At 47.3% G+C, this 25,757-nt stretch overlaps 1 protein-coding gene across 1 annotated transcript in view; it reads left to right on the forward strand.

Annotated features, from left to right (window-relative positions):
• Positions 1 to 25,757, forward strand: part of IZUMO3 (IZUMO family member 3) — a 72,135-nt gene that overhangs the window by 13,435 nt on the left and 32,943 nt on the right. The window contains exons 2-4 of the mRNA XM_073566422.1: positions 5,000 to 5,017; positions 8,038 to 8,118; positions 16,648 to 16,738. Coding sequence (XP_073422523.1) covers positions 5,000 to 5,017; positions 8,038 to 8,118; positions 16,648 to 16,738 — 190 coding nt within the window. The remainder of the gene's footprint in view (positions 1 to 4,999; positions 5,018 to 8,037; positions 8,119 to 16,647; positions 16,739 to 25,757) is intronic.

Below are 25,757 nucleotides of genomic sequence, written 5' to 3' on the forward strand. Positions count from 1 at the left end.
GATTTGTCCCAACTTCCATACCAATGATCCCTTTAATAGAAGCCTGGGGTGAAATTCAGAGCGCTGAGGGATTTACCCTAACTTCCATACCGGAGAACCCTTTAAGGCTAATTTCACAATAGAGTTCTTTTGCGTAGTGCATCGTGTGCAATAGAAACGCATGCAAAAAACGCATCATGCATTTTTGCATGCGTTTGCTGTTTTTATGCGCATTCGTTCTCTAGGGGTTAATACCAGTGTCTACACATTTTTATGCCAAAAACACATGCGCATGAAAATGCAGAGGAACGCATGTCCTGCGCACTCCTGCGTTCCCATAGACTGTAATGCGTTATTTTGTCACATTCCGTGCGCAAGCGTTTTGATGCCTTTTGGTGGACCCAAAAATGCAACAGGTTGCGTCTGGTGTGCCTAGGCGCACACCTTGAAAAAACGCATGCGCACGAAAACGCATATGAACACGTGCAAAGGCAAGACCATGCGCACGCCATGTTAAACATAGGTACGCATGACGCATGCGCATGGACGTGCACGATGAGCTGCGCAAAAAACGCTAATGTGAAACCAGCCTAAGAGAGGCCTGGGGTCCGTACCAATGCGAAGAGTGGAATTGCCCTCACTTCCATACCAATGATCCCTTTAATAGAAGCCTGGGGTCAGAACCAAAGCACTGAGGGATTTGCCCTAACTTCAATACAGGAGATCCCTTTAAGAGAGCCTGGGGTCAGTAGCAAAGCGCAGAGTGGATTTGCCCTAACTTCCATACCAATGATCCCTTTAAGAAAGGCCTGGGGTCAGTACCAAAGCACAGAGTGGATTTGCCCTGACTTCCATACCAATGATCCCTTTAAGATTCCCTGGGGTCAGAACCACAGAGCTGAGTGGAACGGTCCTAACTTCCATACCGGAGATCCCTTTAAGAGGGAAGATGTGCCTATGGGATGGAGGATGTGTGATGTGTATATGGGCAGGGAGGGGGGGGGATTCATTTCTGTCATGTGCTTTCTGCTCCTTTCAGGGGGGCAGATAATGGCTGGGAGCTTATGTTGCTGGGGATGCTAGATTTCTCCCACCATGTCAGTGTCTGCAGAGGTGTTGTCAAGTGGGAAAACATGCTCATAGCAACCAATCACAGCTCAGCTACTTTTAACCAGCTCTGGTGAAATGAGAGATGCTTAGTGATTGGCTGCAAGGAAAACTGTTGCTCATAGCAACCAATCACAGCTCAGCTTCTTTTTAACAGTTCTGGTGAAATGAAAGATGCTTCGTGATTGGTTGGTTATACACACACACATTCAGTTTTATATATAGAGATATACATATTACTCACATATTTGACAAATTCAGAATACACCGCTGATATGTTAGATGTATACAATGCACATACCGCTCACATAGCATACATACTGCTGATACATTAGCCACACAGTGACCTCCAAAACGCTTTCACCCTGGTCTGCATTAGTGGCACCATACACTCCACCATAACTATTTCCTCTTTCCTATTACTACCCCTAACCATTGTGTCCTTGATTGAAGCTACTGCTCTGATACTTTTTTCTTGCACCCAATAATGGCAGCATGTAATTATTTATCTAACCTGTTTTATAGATATACTGTGTATATATTTTCATTAATCTTTGTTTTCCCTAATATGACCCCAACCAAACCAGTTCCATAATGGGAGTCATTGCTCCAATTAATTTCGAATATATTTTCTACTCCTATTTATCATATGACCCTTTTGGTGCAATCCATTTTAATTACTTGTACGTATCTATTCACTATCAGTATCCCGCAAATGAGTGTAATAACCATTTGTATCACTTGTCTCAGGATCCTCGAACCTAATAGAATCCCTGAACCTAATAGAAAGTGCAGCACTCTAAATCATAATTTAAAGGGATTATCCACCACTTGGACAACCATTTTTTATATGTTATAGTCCCCCAAATAAAATTTAAAAAATGTTCTAATCACCTGCTGGATCGGCACAGTTCCAGTGATATGACCGCGCAGGAATTGCTAGCTGTCATAACATTGCTATGTCACGTGAGCGCTTGCATGCGTACATCCTCAATCATTAAGTCCCGGACAACCCCTTTAAGTTACCAATGTTGATGTCGAATTCTTCTTGTATTGGCCTCAATATCATTTCTCTCTCATTCCTAATTGTCTATTAGTTTTTCTGTTTTGGATACTGATTACCCATATTTCCCCATCTATGATAACTTTAGGTCACAGTAAAAGTTGCTACAGTACTTCCAACACAGTGTGATGCTGTCACAATGGTCCCAGTGAGAGGAGGCCAGGGTGGTAGTTATGGTGAGGGACTGTTGTGTTCCCACACCCCGGCACACCGCAAAGAAAATATAATGTCCCGTCTGAAATGTGGTGCGGGAGTATTGTACAAAACTCACGTTTGAGTTTTCAGATCCTGCTGATCCCATGGTCCAGTCTTCGGATGATATCACACTCTCAGGAACAGACACCGTATTCTGCTTTAACAGTGTAACTTTATTGCTAACAAACATCCATGGCAGTTTCAGTACAGCACAAGTTCATGTTTTCAGCCTGAGCTTCCCCCTCAATGCCGGCTCCTCTAGCCTCAGAGATGCTCGTCCTGGCTCTGGGATCCCCATATACCTGCGCTCACTTTCCCATACTCGTTCCCACTCCGGCTCCCCTCACTGAAAAAGGTTCCTCTGTCCTGATTCGAGGCCCCAGATTCTCTATGGGATACCATCGTACCAAATGGCAGCTGGCCGCATTCTGCTTTTCCCAAGCATTCTGTGCCTTTCCGTACTGGGCGGCCCTCTGGTGTGTTTTGCCTTCTCCTAAATCACTCTCCAGCACTTTTAAGTTTTCACCCCAGTTTTCCTGACTCTATTATGCTGCATTATACTGAACCCAGTCCTATCCTAATTTATAGCTGACCTCGTATATTATCCTTTACATCTTTCCCTAATCACTGTGCATAAATAACATTTAATCCCTATATAATAACATTAAGTGAATACAGTAATGTTCGTGAAATTCTATGCAGCAGCACACAGTATAACAGTGACTATCAGCACACAATTAATACCTACACTGTTTAGAGAGGGAGAGGCACATGACAGCCTCTGTCACACCAACATAGAATGATGCCCCCACAGTGTCCCCAACACAGTATAATGTCCACCCTTTATGACACTGCCACAGTGTGATGTCCTTACAGCGCCCCAGCACAGTATAATGCCTCCTGTAGCCCTCCATCACAGCCCCCCTACAGCATGATGTCCCCACAGTGTCCCCAACACAGTATAATATACATAAAGTGCCCCCCTACAACATGATGTCCCCACAGTGTCCCCAACACAGTATAATATTATTATTATTTATTGTTATAGTGCCATTTATTCCATGGCGCTTTACATGTAAGGAGGGGTATACATAATAAAAACAAGTACAATAATCTTAAACAATACAAGTCATAACTGGTACAGGAGGAGAGAGGACCCTGCCCGCGAAGGCTCACAATCTACAATGTCCACCCTTTATGACACTGCCACAGGACCCTCAACACAGTGTGATGTCCTTACAGCGCCCCAGCAAAGTATAATGCCTCCTGTAGCCCTCCAACACAGCCCCCCTACAGCATGATGTCCCCACAGTGCCCCCAACACAGTATAATATACATAAAGTGCCCCCCTACAGCATGATGTCCCCACAGTGCCCCCAACACAGTATAATATACATAAAGTGCCCCCCTACAGCATGATGTCCCCACAGTGCCCCCAACACAGTATAATATACATAAAGTGCCCCCCTACAGCATGATGTCCCCACAGTGCCCCCAACACAGTATAATATACATAAAGTGCCCCCCTACAGCATGATGTCCCCACAGTGCCCCCAACACTGTATAATATACATAAAGTGCCCCCCTACAGCATGATGTCCCCACAGTGCCCCCAACACAGTATAATATACATAAAGTGCCCCCCTACAGCATGATGTCCCCACAGTGCCCCCAACACAGTATAATATACATAAAGTGCCCCCCTACAGCATGATGTCCCCACAGTGTCCCCAACACAGTATAATATACATAAAGTGCCCCCCTACAGCATGATGTCCCCACAGTGCCCCCAACACAGTATAATATACATAAAGTGCCCCCCTACAGCATGATGTCCCCACAGTGCCCCCAACACAGTATAATATACATAAAGTGCCCCCCTACAGCATGATGTCCCCACAGTGCCCCCAACACAGTATAATATACATAAAGTGCCCCCCTACAGCATGATGTCCCCACAGTGCCCCCAACACAGTATAATATACATAAAGTGCCCCCTACAGCATGATGTCCCCACAGTGCCCCCAACACAGTATAATATACATAAAGTGCCCCCCTACAGCATGATGTCCCCACAGTGCCCCCAACACAGTATAATATACATAAAGTGCCCCCCTACAGCATGATGTTCCCACAGTGCCCCCAACACAGTATAATATACATAAAGTGCCCCCCTACAGCATGATGTCCCCACAGTGCCCCCAACACAGTATAATATACATAAAGTGCCCCCCTACAGCATGATGTCCCCACAGTGCCCCCAACACAGTATAATATACATAAAGTGCCCCCCTACAGCATGATGTCCCCACAGTGCCCCCAACACAGTATAATATACATAAAGTGCCCCCCTACAGCATGATGTCCCCCACAGTGCCCCCAACACAGTATAATATACATAAAGTGCCCCCCTACAGCATGATGTCCCCACAGTGCCCCCAACACAGTATAATATACATAAAGTGCCCCCCTACAGCATGATGTCCCCACAGTGTCCCCAACACAGTATAATGCCCCTTTTACGCTACACAAACAGGCTGGCTTATTACATAGACTTTTCTGTCATATCTACCACGGGATTGGAAAGTGAGTGTTTTTAGGTTTGATTTATTTTGTTAAGCAAGGAAACTTAATGTCTCATGTGTTCTCTTGCAGCTTGTTCTGAGGATTGCTGTAAGTAACCGTTTTTCTATATTGTATCTGTGTAGACTCTTTTCTGACTTAAGGGATCATGCCATGAATGACACCTTGGCATACTTATCCAGCTAAGAGGAATATAGAGTTATGTAGTCACATAGATGTTCATAAAACTGATACGTCAGGACATAATATGCATCCAAGTTTATCTACTGTAAACTGTGCATTACAGGACAAGCAAACATGTTTCTAGTATCCACCAACACATATATAGTCACGCAATGACAAGGGACTGTGGTCACCTACCCAATCCCTCAAACTTAGGGCTTCTCTAGTCTATCCCTGTCCCCCACTTTACCCCAAATGGTGGAGATGCTGGGGTCTAGTACATAGCTATGCTTCTAATTCAACCCTTATCTGATCCCTCCCCCACCCAGGGAGGTGAGGGGCCGAAGTGTATAGGAAAACACTAACCAGACCGATGGTGGTAAACAGACAGGGATAAAAGAAAACTACAATCGTACAAATACACTCACAAAACAGAGTGGGAAATAGGGGAGGTATAGGAAGGGGAAGCCAAATGTCAGAGGATAAAGATAAATACGCAAACCAACTTCACACAGAAAAACTCTCCAACCGCCAGCTCCAAACTCCTTCACCACTAAACCAGGAAATAGAGCTATCACTAGCAAATCCCAAGTGTCAGTGAAGAGCATATATACCAGAGGGGAGTGGCTAACACAGAACAGCTGAGACAATTCAGGATGGAGAGCTCCAGTAGATCAACTGAACTGATTAACCCTTGCCATGTCAGAGCAGGGTATTTCCATGGTAACTTACGTTACAACACAGTTAGTAACTTACGTTACAATACGTTTACTTCTCATATGAAGTAATGGTATTGTAACGTAAGTTACCATCAGCTTTGTAATGTAACTACATTGTGTTGTAACGTAAGTTACCAAGTAACACTGTATTTTGTATTTAACTTGTATTCTTGAAAATCAAACTGTTGAAATCTAGTGAGAATAGTTTCATGTACAATATACATTCACTCATTTTTGTGCCTGCCTTCAAAGAACAGTCTGTAGCCATTATTAACTCAGTTTTTGGCTTGTGAATGTAACGCAAGTTACCATGGAATGACCCAGCAAGGAAAACCTGCACTGTTTAATAGGATTGGTGAAGCGGTTCTAATAAGTGCAGGATTTTGTGTAGCCACAATCTTCTGTCCCCTCTCTGTTGCTATATTTCATACACACGTGTGTTTTTCACATACGAGTTATATCTCTAGTCTTCTCGGATAGAATGTGTACCCATTATACACTGTGGGGCTGTTCACATGTCTGAGAATTATGGGGACAGACGAGCACTGAGAGGCCATCCTGGTTGCATCCTAGTGCTGTCCATCTGTCATGATTGTTTGATAGGAAAAGTTTGGAAATCTCCATCAGTTTTTTGTTTTGTAAGAGTTAAAAACTGATGAAACACTTAGGCTATGTGCACACGCTGCGGTTTTTGCTGCGGATTCGCTGCGGATCTGCAGACAGTGTACAGTACAATGTAAGTCTACGGGATTTACATTCTGCTGTGCACATGCTGCGGATTTTTAACTGCGGAAAAGCTGCGGTTTTGAACCCGCAGAAAGAAATGACATGTCATTCTTTTCTGCGGATTCTGCTGCGGTTTACCATATCCTCCATTGTAGAGATGATAAACCGCAGGTCATTTTACCTGCGGTTCCGCAGATACCAATCCGCAGCGTGTGCACATAGCCTTAGGGTGTATGCACACGCTGCGGATTCTGCTGCGGTGTACAGTACCATTGTAACCTATGGAAATCAAAAACCGCTGTGCAGACGGTGCGGATTTTTCCGGTTTCTAAACCGCAGAAAGAATTGACATGTCAATCTTTCTGTGGATTGCCACCTATTCCATTATCCAGATGTCAAACCGCAGGCAAAACCGCAGGTCATTTTAGCTGTGGTTTTACCTGCGGATCCGCAGATACAAATCCGCGGGTGAATCTGCAGCCTGTGCACATACCCTAAATCTGCAGTAAAACTGCAGGTAAGACGCAGGTCATTTTACCTGCAGATTTAGCAAAATTTGCATGGAAAATTCCACAGCAGAATCCGCACTGTGTGCACACACCCTAATTGTAAAAACAGGCTCTAACCAAACTCTGCTGAAATCACATCCCGAACCCTGATGATAAGTGGTCTGTTTTTTGGGTTAGAAGAAAACTTCTTGACGTCTGAATGAAGTCTTGACATGACTATCCATGTGGAGTACTAGTAATTGGTCACAGCTGTTATCTCCCATGTCAGAGTGGGCGTCTGCCGTAACACCGATAGTGTTTAGCGGCAATATTAGGGATTGTCAGAGCTTGGATCCAAGACCTAAAACCTTTTCTGACTTGGTCACTACAAGTGGCTATTACAGAGATAGAAGGCTTTCTCAGTGACCAGCAATGGGTTGCCATGTCTATATGCCTAATACATTACATAATACGTTACATTAGCTGATCAGGTGCTTAATTCCATGATTTTCTAATGGTACGTAAAAAGGTGTCAAAAATACATATTTTCCCAATATCTACTTACAGTGCAAACTTGTAAAAATATTTAACTAAAAATAGTGCTGTGCAAACATTTAATACATTTGGCAAAAACATACGTCTCTATGTAGCTACATTGTCTTGGGAATTAAAGTTATGGCTTTGAAATAAGAAAAATTGACACCTGTAAAAATGACGCTTACATTACCACTTCATCCACACAGAGGTCTCTTGTGATTAGTGGGGTCCCAGAAGTCAGAACCCCAGAAATTAGATATTTCTAACAATAATGAGGAAACGCCATTAAAAAGAGTCAAAAATCAAGAACACCATTTCTTACATCAAAATGATATACAAATAAAAAAAGAATTTTCCCTTTTTATATAAAAAAATCACCATCTATAAAATGGAAATGCAGTGCAGGCACAGCGTAGCTAAGAAGATGTGAAACAATCTGTTAATATGTGTTTGTGAAATGTAACAACTGTGTTTCTAGCGGTAATCGAGGGACCGGTCCTTGACAGTAAGACGTGTCTTCGAATCAGAGCTTCGTGCTTTAAGGGATCTGTATGTGGAGGTAACTATCATTTTCTTGTACTAGTTTGGGGTTTTTCAAGTTATACGCTATTGTTCCTTACATACAAATGCCCTGCTTTAGTAAAATGTTATTACTCACCCATTTACCATTATTAAGATGGTGCTGCAGGCACTTGATCAGGATGTTCACATCCCGAGCACATATGATTACCGTGGGCATGAAAGCAGAGCAAGCTGTCACTGGAGAAGATGTGCATGCGTCATTCATTGTCTAAGGTACTGCCAGAAATAGCCAAATGCTATACTTGACTTTCTCTTGCAGTCCAATGGACAATGAAAAGAGCATAGTTCCATTTAAAATGGCATTGCAGAGCCCCATTCTTGGGGATCCAGTGCTCTAATCTTGAAATCACTGTGGGTCACATTAAAGGGGTTACCTACTGTGGAGATACAGGGGTCGCCCGATCTCCTTTTAACGTGGGCATAATAACGCTACTCAGACAACACAGGGTGAGGGTAAAACAGTGTGGCACAACATTTACGAGATATTACAGCAGTCATTAAGGAAAAAGTGGGCACCACATAGAGTAGGTAAAAATACTGTATTTTAGCCGGGTGCAACTCATTCGCTAACTGAACTAGAGAAGAGGCAAGACAAAAGAAACACAAGAAGGAGCGCACACACAGCCAGTACTGAAGTAGAAAAAGGCTTTATGGTGACAAAAAATGCCTGAAAAAAATCATGCAAGGACATGAGCAGACAGATGAGAAAAATGTCTTCATATATAATAAATATGTGACAATATACACATGAATATATATATATATATATATATATATATATATATATATATATATATATATATATATACACACACACCATCAGATAAATTATGTAGGGCACTCTTACCGGGGAAATGGTATAAAAGAGTACCCATTAACAAAAAAAAATATATAATTTAAAATAAAATAACAAAATATCAAAAAACTCAATGATGATTACGTCAGGGAGAATCATTACTGATCTCTTATAGTGGGCTTGTGGCTTTCTCTGAAGAGCATGGATATTTAATTTGTAGAGCCTATATGTATTATTACTTTCAGGGGAAATTGTATATATTTTTGACTCTAATTATGATATATATGATACTTATTGTGTAATCATCATTGAATTTTTTGATATGTTATTTTATTTTAAATTATATATATTTTTTGTTAATGAGGACTCTTTTATACAATTTCCCCTGTAAAACTGCTCTATATTGTTTATCTGATGGTATATTTATATTCATGTGTATATTGTCACATATTTATTATATATGAGGACATTTTTCTCATCTGTCTGCTCATTCACGTCCTTGCATGATTTTTAATGCTGCTTTTTTTCTTGATTTGTTTGTCTGTCTGGCATTTTTTGTCACAATAAAGCCTTTTTCGACTTCAGTACTGTCTGTGTGTGAGCTCCTTCTTGCGTTTCTTTTGTCTTGCCTCTTCACTAGATATTACAGCAGGACATTTGCTCATGAGGTGGGAGGGGTGATGCCTCCTAAAGATAAACCAAGGAAATAAAATTAGACATTTTGTTATAAATGGAGAGACGGTGGGAATGTTCTTCGTAGTTATCTGAGTCTGTCTGGTGGAGGTGTGAATTGTATCCATGTAAGCAGGTAAAGAGATGCAGTAACGCAGGGAACCCAGAGCAAGGGTTAACAATACTGCGGTTTAATTTCCAACAACAATGAACTCCTCCCAGGGAGGCAACAGGTGATTAGCAATAGAATTATGTTTTAACACAACAGTCTTATTATTAAACTCCGCTTATCTTGACTCCTCTGTTCCTCAATCGCATGCAGTCTGATGAGGGTTGTAATACCAGCAACAACCGGCATGGCGTCGGCTGCCAACACACGATCCAGTTTCTTTCGGAAATGGGCAGTCACTGGTTTTGCCCGTTGAGCCTCTAATCCATCAATCTGTAAAGCCAAAATGGGTAATGCCGTAGAAGTGTTTACTTGGTGCGTGCACCACAGAGTTCCTTCACCAGACGTTCACATTCTTCCATTCTTTGAATGATTTGTTGCCAAATAAATTGGTTTTGTTCATAACGGGTGGCAGGCACTCCCGCTATTGCTATTTTGGTCCGATGAATCTGCCGTCTCTATTGCTGCAGGCCCAGACTCTTCAATGTTCACTTCCCTGGGGCCATCGGACGGTGGATTATCCAAGTCTGGGGCCGAGGCGAGTGTCTCTTCCTCATCACAGTCAAGAACCATTGGAGTGGGCGCTACGATAATGTCTGGCACTCTCTCTCCTTCCTCAGGACCCTGCGACAGACAGGGCCGCAACATGCTGCAATGAACTATTCGGGTAGGTGCTTCTTCTCGTTCGGGTTGAACTTTATACACCAGCCCGTCAGAACCGACTCAGCGCTTCACACGATCCGGGGTCCTCTCCCATCGATGTTCCAGTTTACCCCGGGGCCGCTTGTCCTGGATCAACACTCAATCTCCTGCTCTCAGAGCTGTCCCTCGAGTGGGTGTCATTTCATGGTGCTGGAGTTCTCAGAATTTCGTCTGTACCAGTCAGTGAAGAGTCTGTAGTCAATGTCACTGTTCCCGAACCCAGGAAGACACCCCCATCCGCGGGTAGTCTTCTTCTGGGTCTAACTCCAGCTTGATGATCTCTCGTCCCGCTCTCTCGTCCCTTTCAGTCGAACAGCAAGGTATACGGGGTGTATCCTGTTATACTGTGCAATCAATTGTTGAACACCCACACCAGTTCTGCCACAAACTCAGGCCACCGTATCATCCGATCTTCTTCCAATGTTCAGAGCATCTGGATCAATGTCTGAAGTGCTTAAAAGATCCATTCCCCTGGGGATGATAGAGTGTAGTCCAAACGATGTAACTCCTCCATCACTCGACCTTGGAAGCAAGCACATTGATCAGAATGGATCCATTTCGGACAACCGTACACCCGGATGAAGTCTCGACAAATGGCCTGGGCAGGTGATTCAGCAGTCTGGTCCTGGGTCGGAGTCACTAGAGCAAATTGGTGAAGTGGTCTGTCATCACCAGACAATGGTCATACCCCAGATGTACAGGACCTACGGCTATGTAGTCAATCATCAATAGCTCTAGGGGGGCAGAAGTCACTATGGTCTGCGTCTGGGGTTGCTGCTCTGGAGGTTTGGCTAGTTCACAGCTCCAACATCTTTGACAGGCCTCCTCTACTGCAGTTCTCAATCGAGGGTGATATACAAACTTCTGTAACCACTGAAACGTCTTCTCCGGACCAAAGTGTGCCCCCCTCTCATGGGCCTCCGTAGCCACCACATGGATCAACTTTTCTGGGAGCACTACTTGCCAAGTGACCCCTAATTCTTGGACTAGCTGTACTCTTCTGTATAGCAATCCATCTTCCAACTGAAGTCTCTCCCACTGTCTCAGAATCCGCAGAGCCCCTGGGGACAGAGCGTCTCACTCTTGCCGGCTGGGAAGCTGCTTCAAGGCCACCCACTGTCTCAGCTGGGCAAGTTCTTTATCTACTAACTGAAGTTGCTCCCAGTCATCCCGAGGTCGTCCCAGCACCCGTTGTCCAGACACCTCTCCGATCTGTTGCTGCGTTGCCACCAATGACCAAGCAAGGTCCCGGAAACTAGGAATCTGCCTCCAATTCTTTATCTTGGTCATGTTCAGGCTGCTCATGAGTCACTCTCGAGACAGCATTAACGTGTGTATGCTCATGAGTCACTCTCGAGACAGCATCAACGTGTGTATTCTCAGCCCCGGCCCGATAAGCGATCTTGTACCGATACTTTGCCATGCGAGCCACCCATCGTTGTTCCAGGGCCCCCAATTTTGAATTTTCCAGATAGGCGAGGAGATTATCATCGGTACGGACCAAGACTTCGGACCCCAACAGATACTCTGAGAACTTTTCGGTTATTGGCCACACCAATGTTGGCAGTTACTATTTGAAAGAGCTGTAATTGTCCGGGTTCCACTCCGAGTCGTGAAGAGACTGGCTGGCATAGGCTATCACTCATTCTTTTCCTTCCTGCATTTGTGATAGAACGGCCCCAGGCCATTTAGACATCCATCAGTGTGGTGGATGAAGGGCTATGAGAAATCCGCATAGGCGAGTATTGGGGCCGCTGTCAAGGCCATTTTCAAGGCTCTGAAGGCCATTTCCTGGCTGCTTCCCCATTGAATAGCTTGATTCTTTGAATAGTAGTTTAGTAGTACCAGCAGCGGGTTAGTGATTCTGGTGAAATTCTTTACGAACCTTCAGTAGTACCCGGTAAGCCCCAAGAAGGTCAAAACGTCTTTCACTATTGTCGGGGTGAGCCATTCTTGCTCAGCCGCTATATTTCCAAGCACCAGTCTCACTCCTTCACTGGATATAATGTGTCCCAGATACTCCATTTGTTTACGAAAAAGGTGACATTTTTGGGGATTCACTTTCAGGCTGTGATTCTGCAGCCGACTCAACATTTGCTTCAGCCGCCAAAGATGTTCCTCAAAGGTGGCTACATAGACAATGATATCGTCAAGATATTAGTGTTGCTTCCAAATTAAAGTCCCCTAAGCATCTTTACATCAACCGCTGAAACGTCTCGGGAGTGATGCCAATGGGCATCCTATTAAACTCGAACAATCCTGGGCAGTATGAACGCCGTCTTTAACTGGTCGTGTTCTGCCATGTGCACCTGCCAGTACTCGCTGGCCAGATCCAGGGACAAAAAGTACTTCACCTTTTCCAAGGCAGACAGAGATTCCTCAATTCTGTGCAATGGATAGGAGTCCCGCACAGTACAAGTATTCAGTCATCTGTAATCAACACAGAAGCGCAGGGTTCCGTCCTTTTTCCGGACTAAAACAACGGGGGCCGTCCACGGGCTCTGACTCTCGCGTATGACTCCACTTTGCAGCATGTGAGCCAGCATTTCCTTTACTTCCTTATTAGTGATTAGTGCGTATACTTGTTGCTCGGGTGTCCTCCGAGATTTAGTTTTTGTTGACACAGATGCATGATTTGCGGCTGCTAGACAGTCTGAATACATGTGGGGAATGCCTGTTTGTTAGGGAATCCCCACATGTATTCAGGCTGTCTAGCAGCCACAAATCATGCAGCTGCGTCGACAAAAAATAAATCTCGGAGCACGCCAAAATATTTGGAGGACACCCGAGCATGCTCGGGAAAACCAGAGCAACGAGTATACTCGCTCATCACTATTCCTTATACATCTGAGGCGGTATCTGTCAATATCTCTTCCGAACTGGGGCAGCATTTCCTGTAGGCATTTTGTGGGTGATAGCTGTGGAGCACCAGAAGTCATCTTCGTGGCGAGCGAAGACCCCCTGGTAGCGCTCCAGTACAGCTTCCACCTGTTGCGGTGAGAGTCCCGTCAATTCAGCCCGCATCTGCTCCAAGATTCGACGACCCTCCTTCATGCTTCCAGGCGGCTGCTCCGGTGTCATTGTAACAGCTACAGTCCATGAATCTCCTTGCTTTACTGCCAACTGCATGGCCTCCGGTTGCATCAACACTTCCGGCATTCCCAGTACCTGAGTCACTTCACTCTTGGGTGGGAGAGTGAGATGATCTTCCCCCAGATTGATGCAAAGCACCACAACATTACAATCATGGACGGTGGCTAATGTCCAAGCGACGAGGAGTCCTGAGTGTACCTGTTCCAGTGATGTTGGCTCTATCGCAGTTCCACCCCTTCGAGGGGCATACAGGCTTGTACTGACAACGTGAGCACCATCTGACTGGGCGGTAGCATGAGTTTAGCTGCAGGAACCATCACCTTCCCCAGAACTTTCCCGTCGCTTGACGTTTCCTGGGCCTGGGCAGCCCGTATCAGTTGCTGAAATACCTTTCTCTGGGAGGTTCGTGGGCTCCAACAATCAAGAAAGGCTTCCTGCGGCTAACTGATCAGAAGGGTTCCGATTTCTTTCAGTACTTTCATCCTGAGAGTCACTGCAGGCCCACTGCCGATGTCACCAGTGACCAACACAACCCCTTTTCTGCCCACATCCTTTCTGCACACTTTAATCTCCATTCATGCCACCCATGCGACCCGGATGGGCAACTGGTTGGCCGCCACCAGTCTGATCACTGGGCCCCACTTCGGCCGCAACACTTCTGAAAAATGTCGTCTAATATATGCTTCTGGCATGGTGGCCACTTGTGATCCAGTATCTATCAAGCTGCAGACGGTTCGCCCACTCACTTCAGCCCAGATGGTAGGGCTCATAGAAATTAACCTTTTGGGACTGCCCTCTCTCCTCCTTGGACTCTCAGGCTCCGGGCGGCGTCCCCAGCCACGGAGCCCACTAGTTTAATGGCTGCCGGGGTGAAGTGTGCAATATTTCCGCACCTAAAACAAGTCGGATTCCATTCTGTATGGGATTGTCCCACTCCCTGGTGAGGTTCGACGGACAAGCGTGACTCGGAATCACTCTGGGCGCATTTTGAGCTGCGGTGGGGGCACTTCTGAGGCTGGTTCACTCTTCCCGCATTTCTCATATTTCCTTCCGAATCTCTCGGGCCCATTCTGGTTCAGCCACGGGCGAGGCGGGTACCTCAATGCTCTGGACCATCCCTGTCTTAACTGCTGTCTAATACTCCTGCTCCCTAATGCACGCTACCGCCCCAATTTACAAGAAGGTCATGCGCGGATTGGTGCGCAGGCGCTCCCGCAAAGCTTGCTTAAGCGACGCATCTCTGAGGCCCGCCACAAATTGGTCCCTCAATATCACATCAGGAGGTCCTACTCCTATTGCCCCCACATTATCCCTCTTGGCGATAGACGCGTGCACCTCTTGTAGTGCATTAATGTATTGCGTCACTGACTCTCCCTCCCTCTGAACACGATGGAACAATCGCATCCGCAATTCCCTGACATCGATGGGATCCCCATGCATCTCTTCCAAAATTTGCAACACCTTGTTCAGAGTGTCCCGTTCACGAGGGGGCCGAAACATTACAGAACATCTAGCCTCCCCGCCATAACAGCAATCTCTGCTTGTATAGCAGGGGTCATAGGATGCATCCTCAACATGCCTTTAACCTGCTCAGTCCAGTCCCACAGCATTAAATTGCTCCCCGTGAATTTTGGGAGATTGCTGAGCATGCTGCCTCTGCATTCGTAGACTGCATCCTGCCAAATGTAAGCAGGTGAAGAGATGCAGTAACGCAGGGAATGCAGAGTAAGGATACCGCTCTCTCCTGGTTCTCCTCCTACCTCTCTAACCGCTCCTTCACTCTCTTTGGCCAGCTCATCCTCTCATCTTCCCCTTACTGTTGGGGTTCCTCAAGGATCAGTCCTAGGCCCCCTCCTCTTCTCCTTGTACACTGCCCCTATTGGACAATCAGTAGATTTGGTTTCCAGTACCATCTCTATGCTGATGACACCCAATTATACACCTCTGCTCCTGACATCACGCCTGCATTATTACAAAACATTGTCTTATCTCTGTCTCTAACATCATGTCCTCCCTCTATCTGAAACTGAACCTGTCAAAAACTGAGCACCTTGTTTCCTCCCTCCACTAACCTACCTATACCCGACATTGCCATTTCCGTGTGTGGTTCTACCATTACTCCCCAGCAACATGCCCGCTGTCTTGGGGATCATACTTGATTCAGATCTTTCATTCACCCCCACATCCTATCACTGGCTCGCTCTTGTCATCTACACCTCAAAACATATCTAGAATTCAACCTTTTTTTCTTTATTTTCGACTCTGCAAAAACTCTTACTGTAGCTCTTATTCATTCTTGTCTGGACTATTGTAAATCTCTACTAATGGGTCTCCCTATTAATTAACTTTCTTCTCTCCAATCTGTCTTGAATGCTGCAGCCAAGATCATATTCCGCACTAACCGTTACACCGATGCCTCTACCCTGTGCAATAGAAATAAAATTGTCATTATTATTCAATTCTTTGACAGTAGGACTTAATTTAACACCTGGATTTATGACTCACTACATGGATATAATTCACACCTCCACCAGGTGGACTCCAGATATCTAAGAAGAACATAGAACATTCCCACTGCCTCTCCATTTATAACAAAATGCCTAATTTGATTTCCTTGGCTTATCTTTAAGAGGCATCACCCCTCCCACCTCATGAACAAATGTCCTGCTGTAAAATCTCTTAAATGTTTTGCTTTTGTTTTATTAATTCATTTGTAACCCAGCCTGAAGAAGGAGCCTCTGTGCTCTGAAAGCTGGAAACATATATTATTTTCTGGTAAGCCAATAATGGTATCACTCCGAGATTACTTTTGTCATTGTTGGGCATAAAAGTATTTACATCGATTTTTCTGGCTAATACGGTGCCACATTACATTTTGTTATTGTACATCATAACATGCATCTGTTATGTTGGCAAACATTATGTGACAGATATTAATAGGACTGCAGAGTTTTAAATTCAGAGAGTTGCTTCATTTTCAGTTTTAGATATCCTGGAACAGCCATATACTTTTCCTATAAATAATGTGTCGTGTATAGATTATTTTATAGTGTCCATCCTGTATTTTCTCATAGAGCCAGATGATCTACAGGCAGAAAAGAAAGAAATAACCCTCTTTCTAGCTCTAATTTTGGAGATTGTCATCATACTCGCCATTATGATATTGTAAGTTGGTTTGTAAAACCATAAAAATGTTGTTATAAGTCTGTTTTTAATTTTACTGGGCCTAAAAGTATCGTCTAAAACAGGGGTGGGGAACCTCAGGCTCGCGGGCCATTTAAGGTCGCGATTACCTACTCTGCAGCCCCCAGGCAGATTTCTGGGGACAACAGTGCTTGGGCCGGCAGCTGTGTTTTGATGGCCACCAGCCTTTTAACTACTTCTTGTTCTGTGAGCACGCAGTGTTCATTACTTAACACAGCCGTGTGCAGTGAAGGATTACATCCTGACACCAGCGCCAGCCTCAATACTTACTTTCTAGGTGGAGTTAGCGCACAATTTTCACGGCTCCCGTAGGATGGATTAAATATCCAAATGGCCCTTGGTAGAAAAAAGGTTCCACACACCTGGTGTAAAAGCATGATGGATAATAAGTGGCAAATTCATGTATAAATCTAAACAGCTGCTCCTAGATGTGATGATGTTACCACATTACCATCTGAATGCTTAGCAGAAAGCGTGAACAAGAATGTATAAAAAGACAGCTCCCATGAGAAATGTTCATATTGTGTGAAATATTGACATTTTCATGGCCCCACAAGTACTTACTGTCAAGTTAATGCCAAATTATTTACATTTAATTACTGTGGGAATGCTACTCACTTGGGTGTATGGTGCGGTAACACAGGAACCGTTCCTGTTTAAATGTCCATGCTGGTTTATTGGTGGTTCACAAATCATGCAATAAGCAAAGGAAAATAAAAGGCCTGTCAGTGCAGGCAACAGTTCTTAACTAGATGTGTATTTCCTGAAGGAAGTACAGATAGTGGTTTGAAATGGTGCCCGGGCTGCCCCTGCAAGACTTTCAACTCAGGATCCGTTTTAACTGTATGTGTCTCTCAGGGGCCCCTTTGGCCTCAGGGTCTGATTTGGTGGGTGGGGCCCCTCAGGATCTGATTGCTTGGCCTGGTCTCCTCAGGGCTTGAATTGTTGGCCGGGATCCCTCAGGCTCCTATTTTGTGGGTGTGGCCCCCAGGGTCCGATTTCGTGGGTGTGGCCGCTCAGGGTCCGATTTCGTGGGTGTGGCCCCTCAGGGTCCGATTTCGTGGGTGTGGCCCCTCAGGGTCTGATTTTGTGGGTGTGGCCCCTCTGGGTCCGATTTTGTGGGTGGGCCCCTCAGGGTCCGATTTTGTGAGTGGGGCCCCTCAGGGTCCGATTTTGTGGCCGGGGCCCCTCAGGATCTGATTTTGTGGCCGGATACCCTCAGGGTCTGATTTTGTGGGTGGGGCCCCTCAGGGTCCGATTTTGTGGCCGGGTCCCCTCAGGGTCCGATTTTGTGGCCGGGGCTCCTCAGGGTCCGATTTTGTGGTTGGGGCCCCTCAGGTTCCGATTTTGTGGATGGGGCCACTCTGGGTCTGATTTGGTAGGCGGGGACCCTCAGGAACTGATTCTCTTGCCGGGCCCCTCAGGGTCCTATTTTGTGGGTGGGGCACCTCAGGGTCCGATTTTGTGGTTGGGACCCCTCAGGGTCCGATTTTGTGGTTGGGGCCCCTCAGGGTCTGATTTTTTGGCCGGGGCCCCTCAGGGTCTGATTTTGTGGGTGGGGCCCCTTAGGGTCTGATTTTATGGGCGGAGCCCCTCTGGGTCCAATTTGGTGGGCGTGAACACTCTGGGACCGATTTGGTGGGTGGGGCCACTCGGGGGGTCGATTTAGTGGGCGGTGCCACTCGGGGGTCGATTTGGTGGGCGGGGCCACTCGGAAGCCGATTTGGTGGGTGGGGCCACTAGGAGCCCGATATGGTGGGTGGGGCCACTCGGGCCCCCGATATGGCGGGCGGGGCCACTCGGGCGGTTTGGTGGGCGGGGCCACTCAGGGGCCGATTTGGTGGGCGGGGCCACTCAGGGGCCGATTTGGTGGGCGGGTCCACTCGGGGGGCAATTTGGTGGGCGGGGCCACTCGGGGGCCGATTTGGTGGGCGGGGCCACTCGGGGGGCCGATTTGGTGGGCGGGGCTACTCTGGGTCCGATTTGGTGAGTGGAGCCCCTCTGGGTCTGATTTGGTGAGCGGAGTCCCTCTGGGTCCGATTTCTTGAGCGGGGCCACGCTGGGTCCAATTTGGAGGCCAGGGTCGATCAGCCTCCAATTTGGAGGCCGGGGTGGCTAAGCCTCCGATTTGGAGCCTGGGGTCACTCAGTTTTCGATTTGGCGCACTGGCCCTTTAAGAATCACTTTGGCGCGTCGGCCGTTTTAGAGACAGGGTGGCTCACTGGGCTTCTAAATCCACTTTGGCGCACATTCTCTATCAGGGGCATGCTTCATGTGATGAGGCTAACTTTAAGAGCTGATATTATGTGGCAGAAGCTCTGTCCTGGGGGCGTCATGTGATGTTCGTACGCGTTGGCATAGTAAATGGGTGTGCCTGCGCATATCAATGAGCTTTACTGCCATTTGAATTGCCTCAGGGCACGTGTTAAGTTGCCCATTGAAAAGCATTGAGCCATGCATTCCAATAACGGGAAAAAAAATTTTCAAACGCAAATTGTGCAAAAACTGCAAATCCGATCGACACGAAAAATACTTAGCACACCTCTCGTGGACGCTGGCTTCGAAACAACACCTCAACGGAGTCTGTGCGTGTAGCGGTTCGGGCTGCATTAATTGCGGAAATCAACTGAATAAAAAGAAAAAGTTAGCAGCGTTCGGATTACAACATTTATACTAGATGTGTATTTCCTGAAGGAAGTACAGATAGTGGTTTGAAATGCTGCCCAGGCTGCCCCTTTAAGAGAGACTTGCCTGCTGCACCTGCAAGACTTTCAACTCAGGATCCATTTTAACTGTGGGTGCCTCTCAGGGGCCACTTTGGCCTCAGGGTTCGATTTTGTGGGTGGGGCCGTCGGGGCCCGATTTTGTGGGTGGGGCCCCTCAGGGTCCGATTTGGTAGGTGGGGCCCCTCAGAGTCCGATTTTGTGGCTGGGGCCCCTCAGGGTCTGATTTTAAGGGTGGGGCCCCTCAGGGTCTGATTTTAAGGGTGGGGCCCCTCAGGGTCTGATTTTAAGGGTGGGGCCCCTCAGGGTCTAATTTGGTGGGCGGGGACCCTCAGGGTCTGATTGTGGGTGGGGCCCCTCAGGGTCCGATTTCATGACCTGGGCCCCTTAGGGTCTGATTTTGTGACTGGGGCCCCTCTAGGTTCGATTTTGTGGCCGGGGTCTCTCAGGGTCCGATTTTGTGGTTGGGGCCCCTCAGGGTCTGATTTTGTGGCCGGGCCCACTCAGGGTCCGATTTTGTGTGTGGGGCCCCTTAGGGTCTGATTTTGTGGGTTGAGCCCCCTGGGTCCATTTTGGTGGGCGGTGCCCCTCATGGTCCGATTTAGTGGGCAGTGCCCCTCATGGTCTGATTTGGTGGGCGGGGCCCCTCATGGTCCGATTTGGTGGGCGGGGCCCCCTGGGACCGATTTGGTGGGCGGGGCCCCTCTGGGTCCGATTTGGTGGGCGGGGCCCTTCAGGGTCCGATTTGGTGGGCGGGGCCCTTCAGGGTCCAATTTGGTGGGCGGGGCACCTCTGGGTCCGATTTGGTGGGCGGGGCCCTTCAGGGTCTGATTTGGTGGGTGGGGTCAATCTGGGTCCGATTTGGTGGGCAGGGCTCCTCGGGGTCCGATTTGGTGGGCGGGGTCAATCTGGGTCCGATTTGGTGGGCGGGGCTCCTCAGGTTCTGATTTGGTGGGCGGGGCCCCTCAGGTTCCGATTTGGTGGGCGGGGCCCCTCAGGGTCCGATTTGGTGGGCGGGGCCCCTCAGGGTCCGATTTGGTGGGCGGGGCCCCTCAGGGTCCGATTTGGTAGGCGGAGCCACTCTGGGTCCGATTTGATCGGCGGGGCCCTTCAGGGTTCGATTTGGTGGGCGGGGCTTCTCAGGGTCCGATTTGGTGGGCGGGGCCAATCGGAGTCTGATTTGGTGGGCGGGGCCCCTCAGGATCCGATTTGGTGGGCTGTGCTACTCTGGGTCTGATTTTTTGAGCGGGGCCACACTGGGTCCGATTTGGAGGCCAGGGTGGCTCAACCTCCGATTTGGAGGCCGGGGTGGTTCAGCCTCCGATTTGGAGGCCGGGGTGGCTCAGCCTCCGATTTGGAGGCCGGGGTCACTCAGCTTTCGATTTGGCGCGCCGGCCCTTTAAGACTCATTTCGGTGCGCTGGCCCTTTAAGAATCACTGTGGCACGTCGGCCCTTTAAGAGCCAGGGTGGCTCACTGGGTTTCTAATTCTACTTTGTCGCACATCTCTATCTCAGGGGCATGTGTGATGTGATGAAGCTAGATTTGCATTTGTGCTGTGGGTTTCACTTTAAGAGCTGATATTATGTCATTGGGATGTCATGTGACGTTCGTAGGCGTTGGCATAGTAACTGGGTCTGCCTGCGCATATCAATGAGCTCAACTGCCATTTCAATCGCCTCAGGGCACGTTTTGCCATTACCCATTGAAAAGCATTGCAGCCAGTGCATTCCAATGACTGGAAAAAAAAATTTTCAAACGCAAATTGCGCAAAAACTACAAATCCGATCGACACGAAAAATACTTAGCACACCTCTCGTGGACGCTGGCTTCGAAACAACACCTCAACGGCGTCTGTGCGTGTAGTGGTTCGGGCTGTATTAATTGCGGAAATCAACTTAATAAGAAGAAGAAGAAGAAGAAGAAGTTAGCAGCGTTCGGATTACAATATAGTGGTTTTTTCAAACCACTATAACTAGATATGTATTTCCTGAAGGAAGTACAGATAGTGGTTTGAAATGGTGCCCGGGCTGCCCCTTTAAGAGAGACTTGCCTGCTGCCCCTGCAAGACTTTCAAGTCAGGATACGATTTAACTGTGGGTGCCTCTCAGGGGCCACTTTGGCCTCAGGGTCTGATTTTGTGGGTGGGGCCCCTCAGGGCCTGATTTTGTGGGTGGGGCCCCTCAGGGTCCGATTTTGTGGGTGGGGCCCCTCAGGGTCCGATTTTGTGGCCGGGGCCACTCAGGGTCCGATTTGGTGGCCGGGGCCCCTCAGGGTCCGATTTGGTGGCCGGGGCCCCTCAGGGTCTGATTTGGTGGGTGGGGCCCCTCAAGGTCCGATTTTGTGGCTGGGGCCCCTCAGGGTCCGATTTTGTGGCTGGGGCCACTCAGGATCCGATTTTTGTGGCTGGAACCCCTCAGGGTCCAATTTTGTGGGTGGGGCCCCTCAGGGTCCGATTTTGTGGCCGGGGCCCGTCAGGGTCCGATTTTGTGGGTGGGGCCTCTCAGGGTCCGATTTGGTGGGCGGGGCCCCTCAGGGTCCGATTTGGTGGGCGGGGCCCCTCAGGGTCCAATTTGGTGGGCGGGGCCCCTCAGGGTCCAATTTGGTGGGCTGGGCCCCTCAGGGTCTGATTTTGTGGGTTGGGCCCCTCAGGGTCCGATTTTGTGGCCGGGGCCCCTCAGGGTCCGATTTTGTGTCAGGGGCCCCTCAGAGTCCGATTTTGTGGTTGGGTCCCCTCAGGGTCCGATTTTGTGGTTGGGGCCCCTCAGGGTCCGATTTTGTGGCCGCGGCCCCTCGGGGTCCGATTTTGTGGCCGCGGCCCCCAGGGTCCGATTTTGTGGCAGGGGCCCCTCAGGGTCTGATTTTGTGGCAAGGGCCCCTCTGGGTCTGATTTTGTGGGCGGAGCCCCACTGGGTCCGATTTGGTGGGCGGGACCACTCTGGGTCCAATTTGGTGGGCGGGACCACTCTGGGTCCAATTTGGTGGGCGGGGCCCCACAGGGTCCGATTTGGTGGGCGGGGCCCCTCAGGGTCCGATTTGGTGGGCAGGGCCTCTCTGGGTCAGATTTGGAGGCTGGGGCCACTCTGAGTAAGATTTGGAGGCTGGGGTCGCTCAGCCTCCAATTTGGAGGCCGGGGTGGCTCAGCCTCCGATTTGGAGGCCGGGGTGGCTCAGCCTCCGATTTGGAGGCCAGGGTGGCTCAGCCTCCGATTTGGAGGCCGGGGTGGCTCAGCCTCTGATTTGGAGGCCGGGGTGGCTCAGCCTCCGATTTGGTGTGTCGGCCCTTTAAGACTCATTTGGGTGCGCTGGCCCTTTAAGAGCTATTTGGCTCACTGGGCTTCTTTTAACCCCTTCACTACCAAGGGTGGTTTGCACGTTAACTACCGGGCCAATTTTTACAATTCTGACCACTGTACCTTTATGAGGTCATAACTCTGGAACGCTTCTATGGATCCCGGTGATTCTGACATTGTTTTCTCGTGACATATTGTACTTCATGTTAGTGGTAAAATTGCATTCAAATAACTTGCGTTTATTTGTGAAAAAAACGGAAATTTGGCGAAAATTTTGAAAATTTCGCAATTTTCCAACTTTGAATTTTTATGCCCTTAAATCACAGCGATACGGCACACAAAAAACTTAATACATAACATTTCCCACATGTTTACTTTACATCAGCACAGTTTTGGAACCAAAATCTTTTTTTGTTAGGAAGTTATAAGGGTTAAAAATTGACCAGCGATTTCTCATTTTTGCAACACCATTTTATTTTTTGGGACCACTTCACATTTGAAGCCACTTTGAGGGGTCTATATGATAGAAAATACCCAAAAGTGACACCATTCTAAAAACTGCACCCCTTAAGGTGCTTAAAACCACATTCAAGAAGTTTATTAACCCTTTAGGTGCGTCACAGGAATTTTTTGAATATTAAAAAAAAAAATGAACATTTAACTTTTTTTCACAAAAAAAATACTTCAGGTTCAATTTTCTTTATTTTACCAAGGGTAACAGGAGAAATTGGATTGCAAGACTTATTGTGCAATTTGTCCTGAGTACGCTGATACCTGATATGTGGGGGGGAACCACTGTTTCGGCGCATGGCAGAGCTCAGAATGGAAGGAGCGCCGTTTGACTTTTTCAATGCAAAATTGGCTGGAATTCAGATCGGACGCCATGTCACGTTTGGCGAGCCCCTGATGTACCTAAACAGTGGAAACCCCCCCAAGTGACCCCATTTTGGAAACTAGACCCCCCAAGGAACTTATCTAGATATGTGGTGAGAACTTTGAACCCACAAGGGCTTCACAGAAGTTTATAACGTACAGCGGTACAATTAAAAAATCATATTTTTTCCACAAAAATGATCTTTTCACCCACAATTTTTATTTTTCCAAGGGTAACAGGACCCTAAAAGTTATTGTGCAATTTGTCCTGAGTACGCTGATACCCCATATGTGGGTGTAAATGACTATTTGGGCGCATAGCAGAGCTCGGAAGGGAAGCAGCGCCATTTGACGTTTTTGGCTAGAATTGAGATCGGACACCATGTCGCGATTGGAAAACCCCTGATGTACCAAAACAGTGGAAACCCCCCACAAATGACACCATTTTGGAATCTAGACCCCCCAAGGAACTTATCTAGATGTGTGGTGAGAACTTTAAACCCCCAAGGGCTTCACAGAAGTTTATAACGTACAGCAGTACAATTAAAAAATCATATTTTTTCCACAAAAATGATCTTTTCACCCTCAATTCTTATTTTTCCAAAAGTAACAGGACCCTAAAAGATATTGTGCAATTTATCCTGAGTACGCTGATACCCCACATGTGGGGGTAAACCACTATTTGGGCGTATGGCAGAGCTCGGAAGGGAAGCAGCGCCATTTGACGTTTTTGGCTGGAATTGAGATCGGACACCATGTCGCGTTAGGAAAGCCCCTGATGTACCAAAACAGTAGAAACCCCCCACAAATGACACCATTTTGGAAACTAGACCCCCCAAGGAACTTATCTAGATGTGTGGTGAGCACTTTGAACCCCCCAGTGCTTCACTGAAGTTTATAACGTCCGGGCGTGAAAATAAAAAAATCGTATTTTTTCCACAAACATGATCTTTTAGTCCCAATTTTTTTATTTTCCCAAGGGTAACAGGAGAAATTGGACCCCAAAAGTTGTTGTCCAATTTGTCCTGAGTACGCTGATACCTCATATGTGGGAGAAAACTACTGTATGGGCACACGTCGGGGCTCGGAAGGGAAGTAGTGACGTTTTGGAATGCAGACTTTGATGGAATGGTCTGCGGGTGTCATGTTGCGTTTGGAGAGCCCCTGATGTACCTAAATAGTGGAAACCCCCCACAAGTGACCCCATTTTGGAAACTAGACCCCCTAATGAACTTATCTAGATGTGTGGTGAGCACTTTGAACCCCCCAGTGCTTCACAGAAGTTTATAATGACCGGGCGTGAAAATAAAAATATCGTATTTTTTCAACAAACATCATCTTTTAGTCCCCATTTTTTTTATTTTCCCAAGGGTAACAGGAGAAATTGGACCCCAAAAGTTGTTGTCCAATTTGTCCTGAGTACGCTGATACCTCATATGTGGGAGAAAACTACTGTATGGGCACACGTCGGGGCTCGGAAGGGAAGTAGTGACGTTTTGGAATGCAGACTTTGATGGATTGGTATGCGGGTGTCATATGCGTTTGGAGAGCCCCTAATGTACCTAAACTATTGAAACTCCCCACAAGTGACCCCATTTTGGAAACTAGACCCCCCACCGAGCTTATCTAGATGTGTGGAGAGCACTTTGAACCCCCAAGTGCTTCACAGAAGTTTATAACGCCTGGGCGTGAAAATAAAAAAAACATTTTTTTCCGCAAAATTATATTTTTGCCCCCAATTTTTTATTTTTCTAAGGGTAACAGGAGAAATTGGACCCCAAAAGTTGTTTTGTAATTTGTCCTGAGTAGGCTGATACCCTACATGTGGGGGTAAAACACTGTTTGGGCACATGGCAGAGCTTGGAAGGGAAGGAGCACCATTTGACTTTTTCAACGCAGAATTGGCTGGAATTGAGATCAGACGCCATGTTGCCTTTGGAGAGCACCTGATGTGCCCAAACAGTGGAAACCCCCAATTATAACTCCAACCCGAACCTCAACACACCCCTAACCCTAATCTGAGCCCTAGCCCTAACCCTAGCCCTAGCCCTAACCCTAGCCCTAACCCTAACCCTAGCCCTAACCCTACCGGG

The sequence above is a fragment of the Dendrobates tinctorius genome, unplaced genomic scaffold (assembly GCF_039654945.1).
Source record: "Dendrobates tinctorius isolate UK_male_01 unplaced genomic scaffold, ASM3965494v1 ptg000018l, whole genome shotgun sequence".
Classification (NCBI taxonomy): Eukaryota; Metazoa; Chordata; class Amphibia; order Anura; family Dendrobatidae; genus Dendrobates; species Dendrobates tinctorius.